The 24,003-nt window shown below is 51.3% G+C and overlaps 1 protein-coding gene across 3 annotated transcripts in view; it reads right to left on the reverse strand.

The window, feature by feature from the left end:
* Positions 1-24,003, reverse strand: part of Lrp5 (LDL receptor related protein 5) — a 79,025-nt gene that overhangs the window by 46,096 nt on the left and 8,926 nt on the right. For 2 of the 3 annotated variants that reach the window (XM_010635760.2, XM_010635762.3), the window contains exons 5-7: positions 23,218-23,349; positions 4,428-4,824; positions 2,840-3,011 (exon numbers count right to left, since the gene is read on the reverse strand). In XM_010635760.2, the coding sequence (XP_010634062.2) occupies positions 2,840-3,011; positions 4,428-4,824; positions 23,218-23,349 (701 nt within the window). The remainder of the gene's footprint in view (positions 1-2,839; positions 3,012-4,427; positions 4,825-23,217; positions 23,350-24,003) is intronic. The other variant, XM_010635761.3, reaches the window with a different exon arrangement.

Consider the following 24,003-nt stretch of genomic DNA (forward strand, 5'->3'; position numbering starts at 1 on the left):
ACAAAAAAAAAAAAAAAAAAAAAAAAAAAAAAAAAGATCATGCTCACAGCACTGTGACAATAAAGCCACCAGCCACGTAATGACTTTCAGGGACACCCCTTTGTCATGACATCTTTGATTCTTCCAGAATGCATTTTGCTTCTTACGTCCTGACTTCACCAAACCCTCTGATATTTCTAACTTCTCAAGCACAGCATCAAGAATGTAGGCTTCAAGACTAGGGCTGTAGGTCAGTGGCAGTGCGCTTGCCTAACACATTCGAGAGCTTAGGTTCGATCTGGGCACAAAGGAGGATAAGGAGGGCAAAGAGAGGTTAGCAAGAAGAGGAAGAGGAGGAGGAGAACAACAAGGAGAAAATCTGGACTTCTTTCTTGAAGGTACCCTCCACTGCCCTGAAACCCTCTGCCCCACTCCAATCAGACCTCCAGATGTGGGCTGATTTTAAGATTGACCCATGTGCACTGTATGTCCAGTCTGAGCTAAATGCTTCTGTTCTGAGCTGCAGCGCCCTTATCTGAAATGTGGGACATGCTGGGGGCCCTGTCCCTGACACTGGGAAGCTTCATGGGAGGGGCTTCAGAAAAGGGCTGGGTTTGATGGACTCTAAGCTGGTAGCCCTGCACAGGTCATTCTCCCCTGAACCTTAGTTTCCTCTCTGTAAATGGAAACTATGATCATTTCTCAAAATTCTGCCAGGGGACAAACCTAGGACAAGGCACTCAGTATCATTAGCCATCAAGGAAACACAAATCCAATGACATGGGGCACCACTGTGATGGTTGGGTAACATTTTTAAAACAAAACAAAAACAAAAGAACAAGGGTTGGCAATGAGGAAAATCAAATGCTTATACACTGCTGATAGGAATGCTAATGGTACAACTGCTATGCAAAACACTCTAAGGGTCCCTCAGTACGTCCAACATAAAATGACTATTATGATCAAGTAATTCCATTTCTAGGCATATACCCAAAGGAACTGAAAAGGCATTTAAACAAAAACTTGTACACAAGTATTCACAGCAGCATTATTCATAGACAAAAGGTGGAAAAGAGACAAAGGTCTATCAACCAATGAACAAATGAAGAAGGTATGGACTATTCTCCAGCCATGAAAAGAGGTATGGATACAAGAACAGCATGCATGAGCTTTGAGAACCTTATATAACTAAAGAAGCCAGACACAGAAGGCCACATACGCTGGATTCCAATCACAGGAAATGTCCGGAAGAGACAAATCCACAGAGACAGGAAGTAAATTCATGGCTGCCAGAGGCCAAGGGGCTGGGGAAGGATAGGAGTGACTGCTAACAGACAAGAGTTTCCTTTGGGGTAATGAGAGTGCTCTGAAAAGAGACACAGTGAAAGCTGCACACACTGGGAATGGACTCAATGCTACACAGTGGGAGTGGCTGAGTGGCACCTACGATGGGTCCTATAGTGTCTCTGGCTGCAAGCATCCCTGCTCCAGGGCAGATAGGGTACGGAAAGCCAGTGTCCTCATCTTTAGGCCCAGGAGACCAGGAGATAGGTGTCTTCAAACTCCTGTTAGCAACAAAATCATCTTTGTTCCTTTCTTTTGAGACAAGGCTCAGATGGCCTTGAACTTGACACCCTCCTGCCTCAGCCTCCCTAGTAGCTATAGCAGATTATAGCTCCCTAGTAGATTATAGATGTGTGCCACCACAGCCTGCACAAGACCCTTTTTTATTTTTATTTCTATTTACTTACTTACTTACTTATTTGGTAACGGGGATCAAACCTTGCACTTGTGAGGAACGTAGCAGCACCACTGAGCTAAATCCCTGGCCCCAAGATCCTTTTTTTTAAAATAATAGAGAGGGTCATTTATAAGGAACCCCAAAAGGAAATGGCTACAATCATAGCCCCTTGGGTTTACATGGTTCTTGGCCCCAACAGCACCAGGGCTCCTTCTACTAAGAAGCAGGGTCTGAGATCCTACAACACGGACGTACATCCATGTTCTCACCTCACTCTTCCTCTGCAAGCTGCCTGTCTCAGGCCTCTCCCAGAAGCCAGAAGAGGGGGACGCAGTGACAGCCTTCATGGTGACATCAGCAAGGAGTGATACAAATACATTCGTGGTCTGGGATTGTACGGAAATTACCAGAAATAGAGGAAGGGGCACCAACAGCAATGACAAAGACAAATACCTGGGACAAGGACAAATACAACTGCCACTGGTTGCTCCTTAAAAAAAAAAAATCGCCTGAAGAGGCTCCATGATGAGCAAAAAGCAAGCTGCCAAAGAACCCAGACAGGATGATCACTTAAATTAAACCATCCAAAACCACACAGAACAAGACTATACATGCTGCTGGGGGGAGGCCGGATACCTGTGTTCTCTAAAATCCCCAAACTGTCTTTAACCACTTGGGAGCAAATCATTGAATTCAGGACAGTGGTGACATCTGGCATTAACAATATCAGTGTTTTATGCCTTAAGCTGCTGCGTGGATATGTAAGGATCTGTTACTTATTTTTTCTAATAACTTTGTGTTTTCAAATAGATTAAACAGCAACTGTGTGGGTGCTCCCATCTCCTTCCCACGATGACATCACGGTGTGTTGTACAATGCCATTAACTAGGTATGGACCTTCTCAAGGCCTCTCTGTGCGTCAAAAAGTATTGTCAGAAATTCCTTTCCAAGGATTCCATCGGCCAGACAGCCGGCAAAGGGGCTGCCATGCCCACACCAGGTCCATGCGGCAGGTACAAGTATGGCCAGGCCTGGCCTCTGGGGCCAGGTACTACGCAAAGCACCCCTGTACAGTGGCTTCCCTCTCTATCCGCGAGCCCTCCCCACAGCAGGACTCACCTCAATTTTGTCCGTCTTGGCATCTCCCCAGTACAGCTTGCCCTCCTGCAGGTCCAGGGCCAAGCCATTGGGCCACCCGAGGGAGGTGTTCACTAGGACGTGCCGCTCCCGCCCATCCAGGTTGGCACACTCAATTTTGGGGGTCTCCCCCCAGTCTGTCCAGTACATGAGGCTGCAGAAGAAGCAAGTGCCCGTGATAGCATTAGTCTCGCCTCTGTCACCTCCCCAGTTCCAAGTGCGACCCCCTCTCCCAGCCTGCCCACCAGAGTAGGACTCTGAAATCACTGGCGGGCTGACCAGGAAGAGCCACAGTGGATGTGCACAGCCTGCACATCCTCCACAGGAATCGCGGTGGCCCGGGGTGACTCCACCACATGTACCCTCGGACTCACAGGGGCTGAGGGCTCACCTCTTGGCCCTAGGCAGATAGGAGACACCCTGCTGAGGGTTTGGCACAGCCTCTCATCTGACCTGGGGGCTACCAGATGGAGGGAGGAGGCCAGCAGAACCTTTTGCAACATGGAAGGGCCCTAGTGTGCCAAGAACAGTGATAATCTATGGTCTCAGGAGGGCAACTACCTTCTCAGTAGCAGCTGGAGGCTGAGGTTTCAGAGAAGGGAAAACGAGCCCAAGCCAAGCCCATGCCACAGCCACAGCCACAGCCTCAGCTGCTGCTGCATTTCACCAGTCCCTTGGGCACCTTTCCTTCTCAGGTGCTCTTCCTGGACCCCGTGATCTCACGCACCTGACTGCCAGACCTATTTAGCTAGGGATCCTCAGACTTAAAATGAAGGCTGGGAAGGACTCAAGAGTGCTCTCACAGCTCATTTCACAGATGAGGATGCTAAGGCCCCCGGGGCTGTGGCTTGACCAAGTATACTGGCATCAGAGCAGGAAGTAGGTCCTGAACCTCCTGACCTCAAGGCCAAGTCCCCTCCACCCGAGCTGACCACCAGCCCCTTTGCCCTCTCAGTCCCAAAGTCCTAGGGGACCCTGCTCCTTACCTTACCCATCCTCCTTGGGTGACTATCCTGCCTTCAGCCACCAACATGGAGCTGCTATGTCTACCTGCTGCTGTGATTCTGCTGTCCACACAGACTCCTAACATGGAAAGTTGGAACCAGAATGCTGGGTCTAATCCCCAATCTGCCATCTATCTGCTGTGTGACCTAGGGAATATCCCTTAATCTCTGGGCTTCTGAGTCTTCTGCTATACAACTGTGCTTACTCCTGAGGTAAGCAGACGAAGAAAAGTCACTGGCTGTGCTCCTAAGAGGCTGGGCTATGGTAGGTGCCATCCAATCATCATCCCCACTGTCACCATGAGCGTCACAGAAATCACGCAGGTAGACTGGTCCACTATAGGATGAGGACACTAACACCTGGGAAGCGGTGACACACCACAGTCTCCAGGGCTTTCTATACATTGCCCACAGCCTGTGCTGCTGGTTCTCAAAGTTGGCTCTGAGGACCAGCAGCATCAGCAGCCCCAGCTTGAGAAACACAAGTTCTCAGACCGGCCAGACCCACTGAATCAGAACTCGGGGGCAGCCCTGCCCTCTGTGATTAATAAGCCTCCCAGCCTTACCCCATCACAGGGTGCAGCACGATAGCCCGGGGCTCGTCCAGGTCCTCGGACACCAGGATCTTGCGGGAGGTGCCGTTGAGGCGTGTCACCTCGATGCGGTCGGTGCCTGTGTCAGTCCAGTAGAGGTTGCGGGCCACCCAGTCCACAGCGATGCCATCGGGGTCGTTGATCTCGGTGTTCACCAGTGTCTGTGCCCCCGACCCATCCAGGCGCGCCCTGCGGATGGCCCGCACCTCATCATCTGTCCAGTAAACGTGGCCCTCCAATGGATCATAGTCAATGGCAATGGCGTGGCGGATGTCATCCACCTGAAGTACGATGTCGGTGAAGTCTGGGGTGTCCAGTGAGATCCTCCGCAGGTCTGTGCGCCGGGCCAGCAGCAGCACCTCCTCGGCCCCTGGGAAGACACAATAGATTGGGATTGGGGATGACACAGCAGAGACGCCAGGTCCCAGCCAGGTCCCTGCAACTCTCTTGGTACAATAGGCAATATGTACCAAACTGTTCCGATGGTCACTTGTTCATTCTCCTGAGAGCTCACTGAGGTGGGCATTGTGTATTTATCATTTATTATTATTACGAGGTGGCTTCAACCCATGTGCAAGAGCTGCCTCAGGCAGCCCTCTTATCTCCCACAAGCCCTGTGCTGGCCAGAAGTCAGCCTAAAGCACAAGGCCTGCTGGGATGGTGGGTCCCAGACTCTAGGTGCTAGCCCCACTCCTCAAAGCCCCAGAAGATCCACCTTATAGCTGCTCACCCTGCCTGGCTCCATGTAAATGCCATATTCCTGTGATGCCTTCCCCAATCCCACCCCAGAGACAGCTCTAGGCCTCATGGCTAAACCTAGAGCAAGAACACCCATGTTGCTCTGCTGCCCAGCTCCCAGGCAGTACCAGCATTGCTCATCCAGTGAATTAACCTCTTTATCCACCCCTGAAATGTGCACAGTACACCAAGAGAGAGGGGAACCTTTGGGACACTTTCAGCTATGCCAAGCACTAACATGAAGGTTAGGGCCCATCTGACACACCAGGCAGCCAAGGCAGCGACAAGCAATGTCTCTGGTGCCACATGTGTCTTGATCTGAGCCAGGACTAGACCCAAGGGCTCTGATGCCATGGCCATGATCCAGCAGGGACTCTGCACAGTGGGGCCTGGAGGATAGGCCACCAGAAAGCAATGATCACCCTGGGGACTCAGACCTGGTGTCTGAACAGGGCCCTGCAGATAGAGGTTCCAGAGGGGACAGGTAAAGCTCCTTCCACACACTGCCAGTGCAATTTCAGAATCACACCCATGATGTCCCCACCCCACAGCCACTTGGGTCTCTCACTATACCTTAGGACCAAGCCTGAGGGGCACGGCAGCTTTGAGACTGAGTCCCTTGCAATAAGAGTGGATGGAGTTGAAGACAATACTTGGGTAGGTAAACAAGGGGGAGAGGCCAGCCTTCTCAGGACGGCCTGCAGCCAGGTTAGGCCCTGTGTATTATGTCCTTGAAAGTCATCTCAGCTGTAAGTGCCTGTGCCTGGCTTAACTTGCCAGGGCAGCTTAAGAACACGCATCAGCAAGAAAAGCCAAACCCAGAAACTCCTTGGCTACTGTGGAGAGATCAGCTGTGTTATGGCTTTTATCTCAATGTCCTCACAAAGCCTCATGTGGTTATAGGTGGGATTTTTCAGAAGTGGCTGGATCTAGGGAGTGTAGTGCTGGGATCGAGGATGTGATGCTGGAAATGATTCAGGATACAATGCTACGATTAAGGATGTGAGTGGACAAAATAAAAGAGACAGAAAGTTGTTTGTTGCTTGTCTCTTGCTGCTCACTGCCTTCTGCCTGCCATGAAATATTTCTCCTATGATGCCCCTCTGCCATGTACCCTGCCTTGGAGCTAGCCAACTATCAACTAAAACCTCTACAAACTGTGAGCTAAATAAACCTTTCCTTCTTTAACTTTGGTGGCGGGTATTTCATCTCAGCAAGAAGAAAAGTAACCAAGACCAGCTCCAACTGTTATCCTGCATCTCTGGTCCAGTGGTTAGCAAATCCCAAGACCCTCTCAGGCCCATTCACCCACTCTAGCTGCAGGGGCTGCTCAGATCTGGTGGGTGGTGTAACGGAGGTAGAAGAGCCTCTTCTAAGCCTTGTGGCCTGCTTCCCCCATGCTTCCAATCATCAGGACCTAAGGTGAAAAACACCTTAAGAACCAAGGATGAGAATCAGAGCCCAGAAAGGGAGAAAAGCCTGGACCACAGCAGCTCCCACACAACACATGAACACCGCTAACCCTGTCCCAGGCCCCCACTATGAGGATTTATCAGAACCCCCAGCAGAAGATGCACATGGAGCCTCATGGAGTCTGATGCATTCTTGGGGACCCCAGATATGCCCTCTCCACCCCCAACATGCTTTCCAAGGCTGCTGGAGTCAGGACATGGCCCTGACCCACACAGCTGGAACAGTGTGTTGCTTATTCCTGCCTTGTCTGGTCTCAAGGACCCACAGAATCAAGGATGTCAGTGTCAGAGATGACTTTTGGCATTCTGGGGACACTTGCTTCCAGCCACAAACCAGGATAAGAAGGTCCTCCCTCACACCTTGGTCCCCAGGCCCACTGCCCATCTCCATGGTACCTGGACAAGTTGTGGCCTCCTGCAACTGGTGTTATCTTCCTGCCACAGGAGGGAGAACCCGAGTCAGGGTCTTCCCAGGGTTCTAGTGCCCTGCTCTTCAAGAAAAGGCAGGGCCACTCCTGATGCCTGCTCCAAGCCCAAATTCACAACCTGATTCCTCCACTAGAGGGCGTATACATAACAGCTTCCTGAACTCGGCTGGGGAAACTAAGGCAGACCAGCAGGGCAAGTGAAGCACAGGCAGCACTCAGAATATGCCTCAACTATAACAGAGACTACTGAGACCCAAATTAGATTTATTGAAGAGGTGAGCAGGTAAATTCTGACTTGGTGCCTGCTGGCCAGGGAAGCAAATTCTGAATTTCAACAAAATCTCTCTCCTGGGCTCCATTCCCAAAATGTTCTGTTGAGTTCTGACCTGTCTTTCAAAGCCCAGGTCAAAGGCCACCTCCTACTCTTCTGGGAAACCAGTCCTGCCTCCTCTACCCCAGTGGACAGGCTGATCCTACCCCCACTAGTTGGCCCCCCACACTAGTTGCCAGGGTGCCACCCTTACAGGCTCCTGGGATCCTGGCATGTGCCCTTTCACACAGCACTACGCCCAGAGCGGGCAACAAACTTGCCTGCCTGAAGGCCTCTCTGTATCCCAGGACAAGCAGGCAGAAATCAGGACAGAAACCTGTTGCCACTGCATGACCTTGGGCAGGGTCCTGGCTGTCTCTGAGCCTATTTCCTCAACTACAGTGAAGACTCAGCCAAACTCAATATAGTTGAGTCCCTGTCTAGCTCTGATATTAAGGGTATTGTAAACCAAATGTCACAGCGGGTTCCAGCTTAATCAGCCAATGTGACAGGAAAAAGGGCGCTCAAGGATACCCAGGGCCCAATCACGAAGGTCCCCAACCAAAAGGGTACCTGTGAGACTTCCCAGAGAGGTTGTCAGGCTTCTGAGCTAAAGTATGTGTGTCAACTCATACCTGTCCACAAGAGGGTCTCGTCATGACTCCACAGGAAATGCTGCTCCTGGATGGAAGCTCATCACCTAAAATAGCACAATCTTCATGCCAGGTATGACTATGTCCTACTGTACAGACGAGGAACTCAATGCACAGAGATCACAAGCTCCCAGCTCAAAGGCCCAAAGCAAAAAGTGAGAAAATAAGGTCCCTTAAACTCTTTGACCTATTCATGCAACAGGAACAGGCAGGATGCACATTTCTTATTTGCTGCCTGGCCAGCTCAGTCATCCTCCCAGTGTCTCTGCAGGTGGCTACCTTAGCCAAGCCACAGACCCACTGCAAAGGATGGAGGTGTGGGCAAAGCAGACTCAGGATCTGTCCCAGGGTCACAAGGCAGAGATGTAAGCGAACAAGACCATTAAAGAGCACACAACCATAGACCATGGCTAGTGCTGCAAAGGACAGCTGGGGTTGGGGTCCAAAGGGGGCCTCCTGGGGCTAAGGTATCTGTTCTATGGCTCAAGGTCTGTCTCCACACTGCAGATCCTGACACAGGTCCAGAGTCATCAGCACATAGCACACGGGCCTACCCCTCTGATACCAGGTCAACACAAATCCTCAAGCATGCCCCACCACCAGGGAGCCCATCCCCAGCATCCCTCAGAATAACGAGAAATATGTCTATGGCTGGGGCAGTTCCTCATTGCTGGCTGGGTAAGTTCATAGGTGTTCACTGACTCCCAAGATGGGTCTCTAACACCCCTAAGGCTGTAAGACCTTGAAGGTTTTTTAGTTTGGCCAGGACCAGGAGGCCTGCGAGAGAGCTGAGGCCCAGCCTGCAGGCTTCCCCAGTATAGTAGTGAGGGCCTCCAACCAGGGCCAGGCCAACAGTGTGCACCACTGGCCTGGTCTCTGCCAATGTTTGCCAGGACTGGTGCCTATGGCTGGCTTCTGAGAGGGCTCTTTGGTGGCGAGATCAGAGCAACAGCCTGCAGGGCTAGGGGTGGGAGACAGTGCTAGCTACAGAGAGGAGAGGCTGGCCCCCTCTGTCAGACTGGCTATTGAGCCTAGATAGGAGTTTGTTTAAATGCCAGGGAATTAAACTGTTCAGAATCTCAGTTTGGCCAAATGGTCTTCTTAGGGGTTGTTTCAACAAATAGCCTGCCCTGTGGCCCCAAAGCATTGCTAAAGAAAGTAAGATTTCTCTGCTCACCCCAACAGTCCCTGCTGCATCCTGGGGTGGCTCCTAGATCTCTCCTCCCTCCTGCACACACGTGGGACAGCAGGGCAGCATACTGCTGCAGGGCCAGGCGCAGAGCATGAGGCATGGGCCAGGCTAGGGCACAGCCTCCCCAGCAGGGCGTTCTTTCCAACACACAAAAGCTGTCCTGAGAGATGGATGGCCCAATGTCACAGACACATCTGGCTCCACACTGTCCCTCCTTGTCACCCTTAGTCCCAGTCAAGCCACTCCCAACCCTGACCATATGGATACAATGGAACATCGAAGAGGCCGCCATAAGGTTTTATCCCCACTTGGGTTCCTTTTAGCTACAGAAAATCACTCCTTTAAAGTTCTGGAGCCAAGAAGTGAAGGGTCAAGTATGGCAGGGGTGAGCTCTCTCTAAAGGCACCAGGGGAGGATCCTTCCCACCTTCCAGGTCCTGGTGTCGCTGCAAATACTTGGCATCCATAGCTTATGGCTGCTCTACTCTATCTTTGCTCTGGCTTCCCAAAGCCTCTCCCCTGTGTGTCTCATATAAAGAGCCCACCCTGTAGTCTCAGGACCCATACCACTCCAGTACACCTCAGATTACCTCAACACATCTGCAGGCACCTGATTTCCAAGTTAGATCTCAAGTTAGATTCCCAGGTTGGGAATTCAACAGATGTTTTTGAGGAGCATAATTCCACCTGTAACCAGCTGGCAGGGAGAAGACACAAAAAAAGCTTCAATGGAAGGACCTTGGCCAATGTACCAGGCAGGGAACTCCAGGCAGAAGAGCAGTGACCCCCAGAGCCACTCTGCAGCTAGATGGGCAGGAAGGGTACCCTACAGGGCATTGGTCTGAGCTGAGCCTGGAGGCTGGGGTGCTCATGGAGTAAGAGCTGTCCATGTGCAGGATGCGAGACCATGTGCAGGATGCCAGGCCAGCGCTAAGCCCATTCCGTCCCCAAGGAAGCTCCATGCAATAAGCATGCCACACACAAAGCAGGACTCTAGCCACTAAATAAAAGCCCAGTAGAGGACATTCTCAAAGCCATATGAACAACCTAGACAATACTAATCCTGCCTTCTAGTTTTTGAACTGGATCAGCAAACGTTTCCCATGAAGGGCCAGAGAGTAAATGCTTTTGGTGCAGCAGGCCACAATGGTCTCCATCCAGCCTCTGCTACGCCTCAGGAGACAAGCCAGTCACAGACAACACATAAAGGCACGCACAAGGCTGGGTGCAAACAAAACGTGCTGTATAGACACTCGCATCTGAGCTCTGTATCATTTCCACACATCACTAAGCCTTATTCTTCTGGTTTTCTTCTGAACCGTGTAAAAAGGTAAACTGAGTTCTTGGACAATACAAAACAGGCAGTGCATCCTGGAGCCCCTGGGCTGCAGAGTGTGAACCACTGTATAAGAAGTATGTATGACTTGTGCATTTGAAAGTAAATGACAATGACAGGGGATGGCCGCAAAGAGTCGCCCAGGAGCTATCGGTACTTGCCACTCAGTTTTTCAATAAACCTAGAAAGGTTTATTGCCTGTTAATTTTTAAAAAATATATAAGGTATACAGGGCCAGGGATTCAGCTCAGTGGTGCCACACCTGCCTTGCAAGGGCAAGGTCCTGAGTTTGACCCCTGGTGCCACAAAAAAAATTAAGTTAAATCAAAATAAAAGGTACACAACAAGCCAACTAAAAAAAGAAAAACACTAAATCTCAGCAATAAATGGGCAACAACCATAAACAAATTAACAGAAGAAAAAATACAGACAATAAACATGAAAAATGGGTAGTAACAAGTAGAGCAAGTGGCCCATGATCACCACACAGGCGCACAGCTTTGATTCTCAACGTGGGGGCAGCTGTGCTTCCCCCAGTGCTGTGGACACGGGGATCTTCTGGCTATGTCACTGCACCTCTGAGCACATTGGCTGAAGAAAGGGGATGAAATGCACACAGGTCTCCACATAGTCCCCAAAGCTGCACGACAAAACCAAAGCCAAAGAAAAGAACCTGTGATCAGTTTAGATACAAACAAAGAAAGGAAGATGGATAAGAAAAGGGAAAAGTTTATTTTAAATAAATGAGGGCAGGGCCGAGGATTTAGCTCAGTGGTTCTGGCGCCTGCTTCGCAAGTGCAAGGACCTGAGTTCGATTTCCAGTACCAAAAAATAAATGAATGAATGAATGAAGGCATTCAGGGCTCCAGTTGTTAGACACAGAACACCAAGCTCCAAAGAAGAGTGCATGATAGAGCTCACAACAGTAAGTGGGGGAAACACCAGACACAACAGAGCACATAGGTTCACATAATGTGAACAAATCATGCACAAAAAGATTTGAATATATGCATTAAAAAGAGTAAAAAACACAAATGTGCCAAGAGTGGCTATCTCTGGATGGCAAAGCTATGGGTCATCTTAATTTTCTTCATTATTTTTTCCAATGATTTCCTTTCTACAGTAAACATAATTTTACTTTATAATAGGAAAAAAAAAATAAGGCTTTCAAACTCTGGTGACAGGTTGAACCAGGCAGGCGTTCAGGGCAGCACTTTCTTCTTAGGAAAGGACCTTCCTACACCTCTGTCCATGGCACTGGGGCTGGGGCGAGGCAGCCTACTTGGCTTCCAGGCTTGGAGCATGGGGAAGGGAAGACAAGCCAAGGACCCACTTGCAGGCCCAGATCTGTGCCCAGCAGCTTCTGCAGCCTCTGCCCGAGTCCACGAGGAGAGCCTGTAACAGGCCACTGAGCACAAGGAAACTGAAAGGCCACCGTGGGTGAATCCCCTCCACACCCCAATGTGGGAGAAGGGTTTTTTCACAAAAAACAAAATAAGAACACATCCAAGAGCATGCCTGACCAGAAAAGGAGGCAGTACCCCAATACCCTGAAGCGGGGGCCCAGTCATCTGAGCAGCCAGAGCAGACATTACGATTCTCCCACATGGAACCAGCTACAGCCCCAAGGTCACAGAGTGCCCCTGGGTCTCCACCAGGATGACTGCTCCCTGACTTCTTTCCCTGCTGGGAACTGCAAGCCAAGATCTGGAGGAAAGCTGTGTGCCAGCCCTCTCTGCCTCCCTGACACCTGCCCTGCTCTGCTCCTGACTCCAGGGTCTCCTGCTCAGCTGCCCCCAGAGGAGGTATAGCCAACTACTGCCACCTCCCAGGCCTGGGGGTGCGTGGGCAGAGCCAGGTCATAGTGCAGGCTGCCGTCCACCCTGCAGTTGCTAAGGCTGTAAACAGACTGGCCGGGCGGCTTCCCATCTGGCAGGCAGCCAGATTATTTTTGTTTTTTAAGCAATTGATTAAGTTTCTCCATTGCTCCCCTGGGATCAGCGGTTGGACAACTACTGAGACCACAGCCAGGCACCTTGGCCCGGGAAACCATGGCAAGCGACCACAGGGTCACAAAGCACAGAGGAAGTGGCCAGGTCCACCACTGGCTCTGCTCACAACCCAAGGCCTTGAGCAGCTGTCAAGCCGAGCTGCCCAGCAAGCATGAGCAGGAAGGCTGCAGTCCACCAGGAGGGGCTGGCAGACACCTGGCCTAAAGTCTGGACTCTGTCTGCTTAGCTTCAAAATGATGGAGCCACCCCTCAGGCCAGGGGCCTGAGGCAGCCAGTGACAGGCAAAGTCAAGGTCATCCTTGGGACCCTCCTATTGGCTGGCCGCTCCCTCTCCTATACACACGTGGACTTCTGCCGCTTGCCTTTGCTCTCCCCACACCCACTACAACCCTCACTTGGCCACTAAGTCATACTGCCCCCCAGGCAGCACCATCCGACAGTCAGGACACCAGCTCCCAGGGCAGACAGACCTGACTTCAGGTCCCAGCCCTACTTCCTCACAGAACGACCTCCAGCAAGCTACTTGACCTCTGTTTCCCACATGCAGAAGTCAGGTGGACAAGACCCTTCAGCAAGGATGAGGATCCATGATAAACCCTGTGGTGTCAGCCCTAGTACAGGGTCCTCTTCCTGTGGCACAAACACGTACCTCTGGGGACCCTAGTGGGAGACAGTGGTGGTAAGTGAAGTTGCAGAAAATTAAAGGTGGGAAGCAGTGCTCAGTAAACAACAGTGAGCATTCTTGCTGTTGATTACATGATGTTCTATAGCTCCGAAAGCTGTTCTATGGCTTGGTGCACAACCAGGCACCTCTGTGAAGTCCCTTACAATCTCTCTGTGGGAGGGAGCCCCAGGTAGTGGGGACAGGGGTTAAGATGGCCAGCACCTGAGCCCAGGACACGCAGCCCCAAATCCCATCTGCACCCCCCACCCCAACTCCGGCTGTGACATGATCCCCACACTATGAGCTACAGGTCCCCCACTAGGGAAGCAAGGTCACCCCTGGATGCACGTTGCACAGCCTTTGCAAGGCATTAACCAGGACAGGGCTCAGGACTGTGCCCACTGCAGAAGCCCCCAACAGAGGCTTTTGCACTAGTGTCTTCCCTGCCTCAGAGGCTACCTGAAGCCAAGTAATAGATTAAGCAGACCCACATGAAACACCATTTCTTCTTTTAATCTTTATTAAATTTATTGGTACATATTAGGTATACAACACAGTTGCATTCATCATTGGGATCTTGTATCTATACATGACTCATCAGGTTCTCCATTCAAGAGATGCAGAGGAAAACAATGCTAAGATTCCGTCTCACCCCAGGAAGAATGACTCCTGACAAGAAACCAACCAATGACAAATGCTGGCAGGGCTGTGGGGAGATAGGAACCCTTCTGCAATGTTGGTGGGAGTGCAGACTGGTGCAACCACCGTGACAATAAATATGGAGATGCCTCAAATAACTAGGATTTAAAGTCCCATTTGACCCAGCTGCTGAGTATCTTCCCAAAAGAATGAAAAGAATCACACCACAGCTATATACGCTCATCCATGTTTATAGTGGCACAGTTTGTAATAGCTAAAACTTGGCAACAGCCCATGTGCCCATCAATTGGAGACTGGATAAAGAAGATGTGGTTTTTTTATAAAACGGAATACTACTCAGCCATAAAGAAAGAGAAACCAGAGAGATTTATAGCTAAGTGGATGCACATTGAGGCCATACTCTTAAGTGAAACTGTAAATTTCAAATGTGTAAATACTGAATAGTTTCTCTGATGTGAAAAAATAAAAGTGTAAATAAAGATTAAAATGTATAATTGATACTGTGTAATACTGTGAAAAGTCTAAAAGAGTAGAGGAAGTGGGAGGGGTAGGGGAAAGGGAAAAGGGAAAAGAAAAAATTTTGTGAAAAGGAAAAACATGGAAACGTCTTTGTAAAGACTTTGGAGTGGCTGAGGGGTAGCCTGGGGAATGGGAAAACACCATTTCTTTAGGTCAAAAATGATTATCAATGGCTCACCTAGCTCAACCTACCTCAAGTGCAAAGCGTTTTACAGTTTATAAGGCTCTTCTGAGGAGGGTCCCATTCAATACTCCCAGGGAGACAAGGCATAAAGAACCTGTACTCACAGCCACAGGGTAAAGGGTAAGGCCAGAACTTGGCTGCTATAGTCACCAGGTCTTGGCGACAGAGGGACAAAGGAGGCCTCTCTTAATGGTATCCAGCCCTTCTCCTAGCTGCTCTAGGAAGTGGGCACAGCACCACAGAGGGAGCTCAGTGGTGGGCCAGAGAGCAGAAAAATGGACCTCTGCCACAGAATGGTAGGGAAAGGTAAGCAGGGAAGAGGCTGGCAGGAGCCTGGAGCCTTCTAGTCTCTCTGAAAGACAAGCTGGCAAAAAAAAAAAGACAAGCTGGTAGCCCAAGGTGGTAGCTGAGCACATCCAGGGCCTAGTGACAGCACCTCTGATTGCTACCCCAGGGCACATGGACCTGGACAAGGAAGGCAGAGAGAGAGGGACTTGTAACCGGGGGCTCCTTCCATGCAGCCCAGGGGATCCCTCGGAGCCTGGACCCTGTGATCTCTCAACCGGACTCTGAAGAAAAGCAGAACCATCTTAGCTCTGGAAAGACCTGGGACTAGAGCAGGGTGTGAGATACGGGAGTAAGGGGGACACCAGACGAGACAGGGGACAAGACCAGTGGCAGGGGGTGACCACAGCAGAATTTTGTAGAGCTCACTGCACCCAGGAGGCTCTATCTGGCCTGTGGCCCCAGCCCCAGGACAGATTTTCTCTAAGAACACAGGGGGCTCCCCTCTCCTCTTCTGGCTTTTGAAGTTAAGTGTTCAGAAAGAGTACATGCTGTGTGGCTGCATTTCTGTGATGTTCCAGGCAAAACTAATCCCCCATGACACAAGTCAGGACCGAGCTGCCTCTGTGGGGAGGGGGGGGCAGTTCCAGGAGGTGGAAACATTCTATATTTGATTTGGGTAGTGGTTATCCAGATGTATACAACTGTCAAAGCCAATCAAAATATACACTTATAATGTGTGCACTATTATTGTCTACAAGTTGTACCTTGGTTAAAAAAATGCCAGTGCTCAGGCTGGCCCCACCGTTTCCTGCACTGGGTGATCCTATTTTCTTGCTATTAAAAATTCATGGTCTGTGGCTGAGAACAGCAGCTGCCTTCTGTTTGCAAAGTCACTGCCAATCAAGGCCAGCATGCAGACTACCCCAAAGGGCCTCCTTTCTTTTCCCTTTAACCTACTTCCCTGATAAGTGATGAGTTGCCCAGACTCTGGGAACAAACAGGCCCGTTATTCTAGGCCCAGACCTTCAGGCCACACTACCTCAGCTAATCCACCTGGACAGACAGATGGATGTGAGGGGCTGGGAGACGGCGGCCGCTAGTCCGCCTGCCTGTGAGACCCAACAGTGGGGTCCTCTGTTACTCTCACCCAGCCACGCTTCTCTTTGTTTCCTGTCATTGACAGATGAACATCTGTTAAAACCACGTCTTGGTGAGGTATAGTGGAGGACTGTAAATCTTAAGTCTACACCCACTGCCCGCCCTGTCACTTAGCCTTGGCCTCATCTGCAGAGGGCCAGCCTGGGTGGAAAGCATTGGGCCTGGCAGCCAGCTCTGCCTGGTCATACTCTGGACATGACCAGGACTAAGGACTCCACAAGCCACCTGGCCTAGTCATCGGTGGCCTCGAACAGTAGGATACATGGTGCTAAGCCCAATGCCCCCAGGCCTCAGACCACAAGGAAGGTGTGGATAGGTGACAAGTCAAACCAGCAGAGCTCAGTCCATAGGAGTAGGACACTGATATGCTGGCAGCAAGGGAGCAGCAGCTCCAGAGGACGACGGCAACTCCCAAATAAGGCCCCGCTACTGCTGTTTTTAGCCCAATCCACATAATTGGAAAAACATGGGGAAAACCAAAGCCAGCTGCTTGTGGAGGCTGGAGGCTGCCTCGGAGGGGGCGGGGAGGGAGCCAGCCCAGCGCTGATGGCCCGCTTGCAAAGGGCTCTCCGTCCCGTTTCCCAGGACACAGAGACCCATAACTTGGCCACCCCAGGGCTCACTGAGACAGGCAGAGCTGGGTACAAGAGGGGTGACATCCCTTCCTACTCTCACTGGTACCACTTCAGGAAGGGCTGGGAAACAGGAGACATAGATCCCACAGCCAAAGGTCACCCCACCCATAGGGGCCTCAACACCCGAGTCATTCTTGGGTCCAAAGGCTATGGCCTGGGAAGGAGTTGCTCACAGATAGGGCACATCTAGCACCCCATCAGGCACTGTGAGAAGCTCTCCCCATGAGGCCTCTCCTGACCCCAACCATGTTAAGGGGAGGGGCCAGCCTGCTCTCCTCACATCGCGAGAGAGAAGCTCACAGCTCAGGTGATGTGAGGAGCATTGTTCTGCTGTGCACAGAGCATGAGGACCCACGCCCTGTACCTCCTAGAGTCTAGGAGGTTGCCTGTGCACCCCTGGGATACTCTGTCTTCTTCAGGAAGGCCCTGGCATGGCCACCATATCAACGCCATCTCCCTAACACCAGAATGGCCTTCATTCGCTCAAAATCAGGGAGAAGCAGAATTCACGGCAGTGCACAAATTTCTTCATCTCCAACTCCATGAAGAATGAAAGGTTAGATGCCTGGAGCAAGAGCCCAGGAATTCGAGTCATGCCTGAGGCTTCAGCTTTAGATACTAGTATTTCCAGCTGTGCCAGGGACCCCCACATGCTGTGCCACCCTGACTCTTCTCTGGGAAATGCCAATCAGTGGGTGTGTGGTGGGCCAGCAAAACTAGATGTATCATCAGAGTCCATGTGATTTTGACAGGCCAGGCCCCTGCCCCAGCCCAGAACAAGTTGGCCTTCTATCCAGGGCAAAATGAGCTATAAGTGCTCAATAGTCCCCAGGACGGAAATCCCGCTTAGCCAAGTCACTTGCCACCCACCCATGTAAGCAGGACTCCCCACCCCCATCACCCTAGCCCAACTCCTCATCACACCACCAAGTCTTGGCCATCTACTTCAATTCCAAATGTTCAGGGAAGAATGCTCTCTTGGCATACATCAGATTGCCTGCAAGGCTCCAAGTTCAAGTTCAAATCCAAGAGCAGCTCATATGTGCTGAGAAGCCAGGCCTTCTTTCAATTAACCCCACAAAGTGAGTACTATTATTGTTCTCTTTCTATAAATGAGAAAGCTGAAGTACAGAAAACCTAAATCCCTTTCACTGGCCACAGAGCCAGCACATAGATTAAAGCATGATAAAGTAACATGCCTGAAAGTGGAAACCTGTCACACAATTGAAAATAAGGTACCCTGAATTCTAGGGGTGCCTGACACTGAGTTTCCTCACTACAAGAGAGAGTCTTTGGCAGGTTCTTGACGATGGTGCAAGTCATGGCCTCAATCCCCACTCATCCTGGCCTAAATGTCCATTGTTTCCAAGGCTCCCTTATGGAGTATTAGCAAGCCCACAAGCACAGCCTCCTTCTCCATTACCTCCATTTCCATTTCTCTGTGGTCTGCTCCAGCCTAGGGCCATCTCCGGGGTCCTTACCAGGTGGCCTCAGTTCTTCACTCCCAGGACAGTGAACCGCACGGATCCTGCGGCCAAGAGGACATCCCCATGCGACCTCTCACCTCCTCTGTCTGCCCCAGATGCCATCCTCCAACTGGATACCTCAGAAGACTCCCCAAGCACTGGCAGCCTGCCATGGGCACCGCTCCCTTCCGGTGAGCTCTGACATCTCCACTGGCTGGGTGCCTGGTCAGGGCCTCTGCCTACTAAGACCTCAGGCCACACCGCCAGCTATGACAGACAAGGGGATTTAACAGTTTCTTCAGTGTGCCCTTGCATAACCAGCTACTCCTGCCAGGCAGTTTTCACAGTTGATGCGCAGCATGAAGTCAGCAGTCAAGTTCTGCTTCCAACTAGTCCCCAGGGACATGAAGCTACACACATCCTGGGGGCATGCAGCCTGTGATGCCAGGGGAGAAGAGGGAACCAGACAGAGCTCAGGTGATGGGATTACGTCTTTCAATAAAAATCTTCTTCTAATATGCTATTTTGTGGCAAGATATAAAAGTGGTGGAGGAAGAAATCTGCATCCTCAACCTTCCCTTTGCCAGTATGGTCTTGTCTTCTTGTGAGAGCTGAAGCCCGCAATCCCTGGGACCTTGCACACAACTCAGTCTGGGGGGCTGCATCTGTTCCCCAAGTGGATTCAAAGTTCCCCAAGGACAGACCTTTCCTTAATCACCCCTAGACTTCTGGATTCAGAAAGGTGAAAAGATATTTTAGAAGCATCTTTCACAGAAAGCAATCTTAGTGGCTAACTCTTTATTTTATGTTTCTTCTCAGCTCTAAAACTTTAAGGAAATTCTGTTTATCCTTTTCCATCTTTGCTGCCGGGCAACACTTCAAACTTCAAGTATGTCCCAGGCAGGGAGAGAGAGAGGCCTGGTTAGCACCCAGCCCAAACAGCCAATCAAGGGAAAGCCCACAGAGAGGCCAGCTTGGGAAAGGCTGGTAGAAAACAGTTCCATTCTCATGCAGAAAGAGACTCTGGCCCACCCCTTTTGTTTCATCTACCCACTTTTCCTTCTTTTGACATAACACCCTGGGCAGGGTGTCTGCAGCCAAAGCAGAAAAATTCAGACTCTGGGGACAAAAGTCTCCACGTTGTGCAAACGCCTGGCTGGGCATACACTCCCACCCAAGCAAGCAGAGCCTCTGAATGACAACAAAAACCCTTTTCTCCTGTACACTTGGCATTCTCTAACAGGGTCTTTGTAAAAGTGCCTCTCACAGCTGGGGGTAAGAACAGTGCTTATGAAAGTAGGGGAAGGTGCCATCCCGAAGGAATCTGGTCACTGGCTGTCCGTGCTGAAAAAAGCCAGAAACCACGCTATCAGCCTGGGACAGCTCTGGACTGGAGAAGCTCCCAGCAGGAAGGGCAGAGTGTGCTCCTAATCCACTGCTTCCACTCCACAGGTGTTTGTGGTCAGCGCCACAGTGCAGAGCCACCTGGACTGTGACCAGAGACTCCAGGTCACTGCCAGCCTGCATGCCACCTCCTCTGGGGAGGACACCCACTCTGGCTGCACAGCAGGGCTCTGCAACCCTAGGTGACTTCCTTTCCTCTGCTCACCACACAGGCCAGCACCTGGATCATCTCTTAAAGGCCAATGAGGTCCCCAGATTCCCTAGGACTGCTCTGGGCCAGATCTTGGGAACAAGGCGTTGAAATCTGCGGAAAGAACGTCATGCCATCAAAGGGCTTGGCTATGGGTGGCCAGTCCCCAGGGATTAGAGTGTCCAGCTGTGGAAACACTAAGAAGAAAAGAGGGGCAGGGCACCATGTCGGACCAAAGTCCATGCTTCTTTGAGTGGGAAAAGAAGTCAGTACCTCCCCAGAGTTCCCCAGTGACAGTCCCCTCGCCAACCACCACCAGCAACCCCACCCTAGCTCTCACAGGCCCAGTGCCAGCCACGGTACCAGGCGGGTGACAAGATAGGGGTATGGATGGTGGTTATGGTGCTACAGTGTGAACCAACTGTGTGCCAGATACCTGCCCTGCACACCCTATTCCTAAAACACTGGGTCCCCCATGGCCCCCCAGGCAGGGGTGATCCTGTGACTCCAGCCTCACAGATGAGGGAACAGCAAGCAAGTCCCAGGCTCTATCCACCTCTGAAGGACCAGCAGCAACACAAGATGGCCTCAACAAGCTTTTGGCAGAACCCCAGGTTCCTCTAGCTTATGACTTTACTGAGCTGTGCCTCTGGGATTTATCAGGGTCTGCATCTCTTTTTGCTCATCCTGAGGGCCCACACGAATTCCTGTTAGGGTACAATGGCATGATCTGCCTCTGGGGACCCCTGTCCATCCTGACTCCTTCCACAAATGTACAGGTACTGCCTGGCTCGGGATATCTTAAGCAGCAGAGATGACAACCACACCCGATCCAGCGAGGTCTATCTCTCTCCCAGGGCAGACATCACCAACCAATCCAATACAGGGTTCAGGTAGGCATCACCAATCAATAAGACATTCCCTTCCCCACTGTGATCTTGACTAACAGGCTACAGAACACAGGGTCCAGCTCAGCCACTGAAGCCCACTCCTCTCACAATGAGGGACAGGAAGGTGGCAGAAAGGAGAGAAGCAAAACTTTAAGAAGGCCAAGCTTCCTGAGCAACCAGTGGGGGACAGCATCCTTCCCTGGGGGAATCTGTAAAGCTCAGATACCTTCCCTCTCCAGGGAGCAGGCAGGGGACCCTAGGCAGACTGGTGGGAAGCCAGGGGCTCACTCTACCTGGGCACATGAACCAGATGATATATAGAGAGAAGCAGCAGCCACCCATGTCCTAGGAGAGCTGGGAGAGTCTACCTTCCTAAACTTGTGTGGGTGACCTGCCCTCAGTTTTTTCACTTGTAAATTTAAGAGGGTTAATCTAACCTGATCAAGCCAGCCCCCCGAGTCCACCCTTAACCTGCTCAGTCCAAACTCCTGGTGTGCCTGAGTCACTCATGAGGCAACCGGCCCAGGCCCCCTCAGAGGGCCCAGATTCTCCCTCCGCCCCAGCCAGGCAAGGGGTAAACTGCAGATGGCCTAAGGTGACCAAGGAGCCAGGGTTCCAAGATGTTCCAAATCACCCAATGGCATCAGTTGTCCATCCCTCCCCACCTACTCCTGCTCTACTGTGTGAGCTCTAAAGCCAGGAATTGTGCCTGTATCGCTCTCCGCAGGGATCCTAGTACCCAGGAGTAGTACAGGACACAACAGGTGCTCAATAAATTCCTGGATGGATGGATGGATGGATGACTGAAATGAGAAAACGTGGCTCAGTCCAAATGGCCTCCTGAGCAAGCTCCTCACTCTGAGCAGCTAAGGTCCTACTTTGAAAACACCACGAAGAAGGGTCAACTGTGTCCCACATGATTTGTGTCCCAAATGATAGTATCTTAAGCAGCAAGTGCTCCCTCTCCCTATTTGGGAAAGTAAGGCTTGCTGTGAGGAAGAGACTTCCTGTCCCTGAAGCAGCCAACACAGCTGACAGCTCCTTCGGTAAAATAGCCAAGTCTCCTTTCACTTGAGACTTTGTGTTCTGGGAAAGAGAAGCAGCGAATCCAGACCTGGAAAGTCCTCCCCCAAAGCAGAAGCCCTGCCAGAGCAGAAAGAGATCCCATTACTAGCATGACCCACATAGTCTCCAGACACTGCGCACAAATACAGATCATGACCTGCTGAGAGCAGAAAGACCAGGAAACCACTCCAGAGTGAGGACCCTGTATGCTTGGGCAGCCGCTGGGACCAAAGGAGAAAATCCCTCCACCCCCATGCATGCTGCAGTAGTGCTTCTAGCAGTCTGCTCACCAGAAACCCCGCCTCTAGGCCCAGCCCATACTGGAAGCAAAGCCCACTGGAGAAGCTGGCCCTGCCTTCCTCTTTCTTCCTCCAAGTGAGATAATGATACAGGAACCAGGCCCTGTCCCTCACCCACTCTTTCCTAGCAGGGTCCTGTTGCCTCCATAAAATGGAGGGCTGGTCCTAGGATTGGCTGCTTTCCCGGTGTCTCCTACTGACCTCTCACTGGCCCAGCCCCAGTCAGCCCCAGAGCTAGGGCTGAAACATTCCGGATGAAGGCTGCCCCTCACCATGCATGTGCACAAGTTCCAGGACAGCCCGACCTCAACCTGACACCCAGAAATCAAGGTCCCCAGCTGGTGCCACATAGGAGGAAAAGACTCCTCACTGAAGAGTAATATATATTTTTTTCAGTACCAGGGATCAAACAAACTCGGGACCTTGCACTTGCTCAGGTATAGAGTAATATTGACAGGAGCCCTGACAGCAAGTGCCTGAGGACCAAGACAGAGAGCAAGAAGGTGTTAAACATCTGAAGCAAAGAACACCACTTGTGGGGAGGGAGATCAACTCAGTTCCATGCATCTGAAAGAAAATTCCCTTTAAGGATGTTCTTGTAGCCTAAATTTCCACAGGGGAGTTACTCTGGCATGAAGACTCCATGGGAATGAGATGCAAGGGTAAAAATGAATTACAAATTCTCATTGACATGGAAAATTGCGTTAAAAATGTCAGGAAAGCAGAAGGCAAAATTACCCTGCAAGGCTCCCGAGGTTGCACAGATGGTAGAAAAAAAAGGCGAGGTGAGGGAAAAGCATAGGCAAGGAGGGTGTGTAGGTGCGATTCCAGGGTCACTCCCTGCCCACAGTGTCCTCTAATGCCACTGTCTCTTTTCAGTCAACATAGGTTTCGGTTAAAAGCTAACGACCAAGCTTTCAGAATTTGACGACCGTGTGCTGATGGTGTGTAAGACACTAGCAGCACGACTTGGTCACTGCAAAGCTCCAACCAAGCTAGGACTGGGCCTGAGACTGTTTACCTGTCAGACAACAGAGCCCAGATCTGACTGTAAATCCCAACCACTTGCTGCCCAAGTCCACCTGGATACAGAGCTGGCTAATGCCCGAAGCCTCTGCTACAGCAAGCAAAAGACTGTGAATGGGTTACCCAAGCCAGCAACAGCCAGAGCCCCATTCGACTCTCCCATCCTCTGTCTCACCTGCCTTACACGTCCTGCCATTGTCCTGGAGCTGCACGCCGGTGGGGCAGGCGCAGGTGTAGAAAGGCTCCCTTGGGGACAGCAGGCATAGGTGGGAACAGCCGCCATTGTCCTCCTCACATGGTGTATGGACTAGAAAAAACAGGACAGAGCGAGCAGGTCCAAGACGCCCACCACTGTGCTGGTGCTATTCTTTGTTCCCAAATAGACCAGCATCCCATCTCCTTACCTGTCCCCAAGGAGAGCCCTCAGTGCGTCCCTCTGTCCATATGCCACCTCTGGTAGCATCACGACCTTTACCCACAGGCTCCGCTTAGTCCCACCTCCCCACTGACCATGCACCATATGGTCACCAGCTGGTCTGCAACGTCTCCAAAACCAGCCATGATATTCCCAGCCCAGGCATACCCTGCCCTGAGCAGGCATCCTTCCCACCCTGTGCTCCTCCAATAAGAGAACCTCTGTCTTCTTCAGGGCCACTTCCTCCACCCTTTACGCACCCATGGCAGGATCTGAGGAACTGGACATATGGCAATGACAGGGACCCAAGAGCACACAGCCTATTACCCACACTGTCTTGTCTCTTCAACATGCCAGGACCCTGGAGGCTCCACATCAGGTGACCACACTTAGGCCTGAGGGGGGCCTCCTTGTGGGCTGGGTACTCCACCAACTCCTTCCATGAGCAACAAGCAAATGAAGGTACGTACTGCCCCTAGGACCCATTCTGCCCAGGCAAAGGTGAGGCTCAGCACCACCTCAGTCAGAACAGAGTTAACTGGAATG

This window comes from Fukomys damarensis, unplaced genomic scaffold (assembly GCF_012274545.1).
Source record: "Fukomys damarensis isolate Sample0158 unplaced genomic scaffold, DMR_v1.0_HiC HiC_scaffold_27, whole genome shotgun sequence".
In the NCBI taxonomy this organism is placed as follows: domain Eukaryota; kingdom Metazoa; phylum Chordata; class Mammalia; order Rodentia; family Bathyergidae; genus Fukomys; species Fukomys damarensis.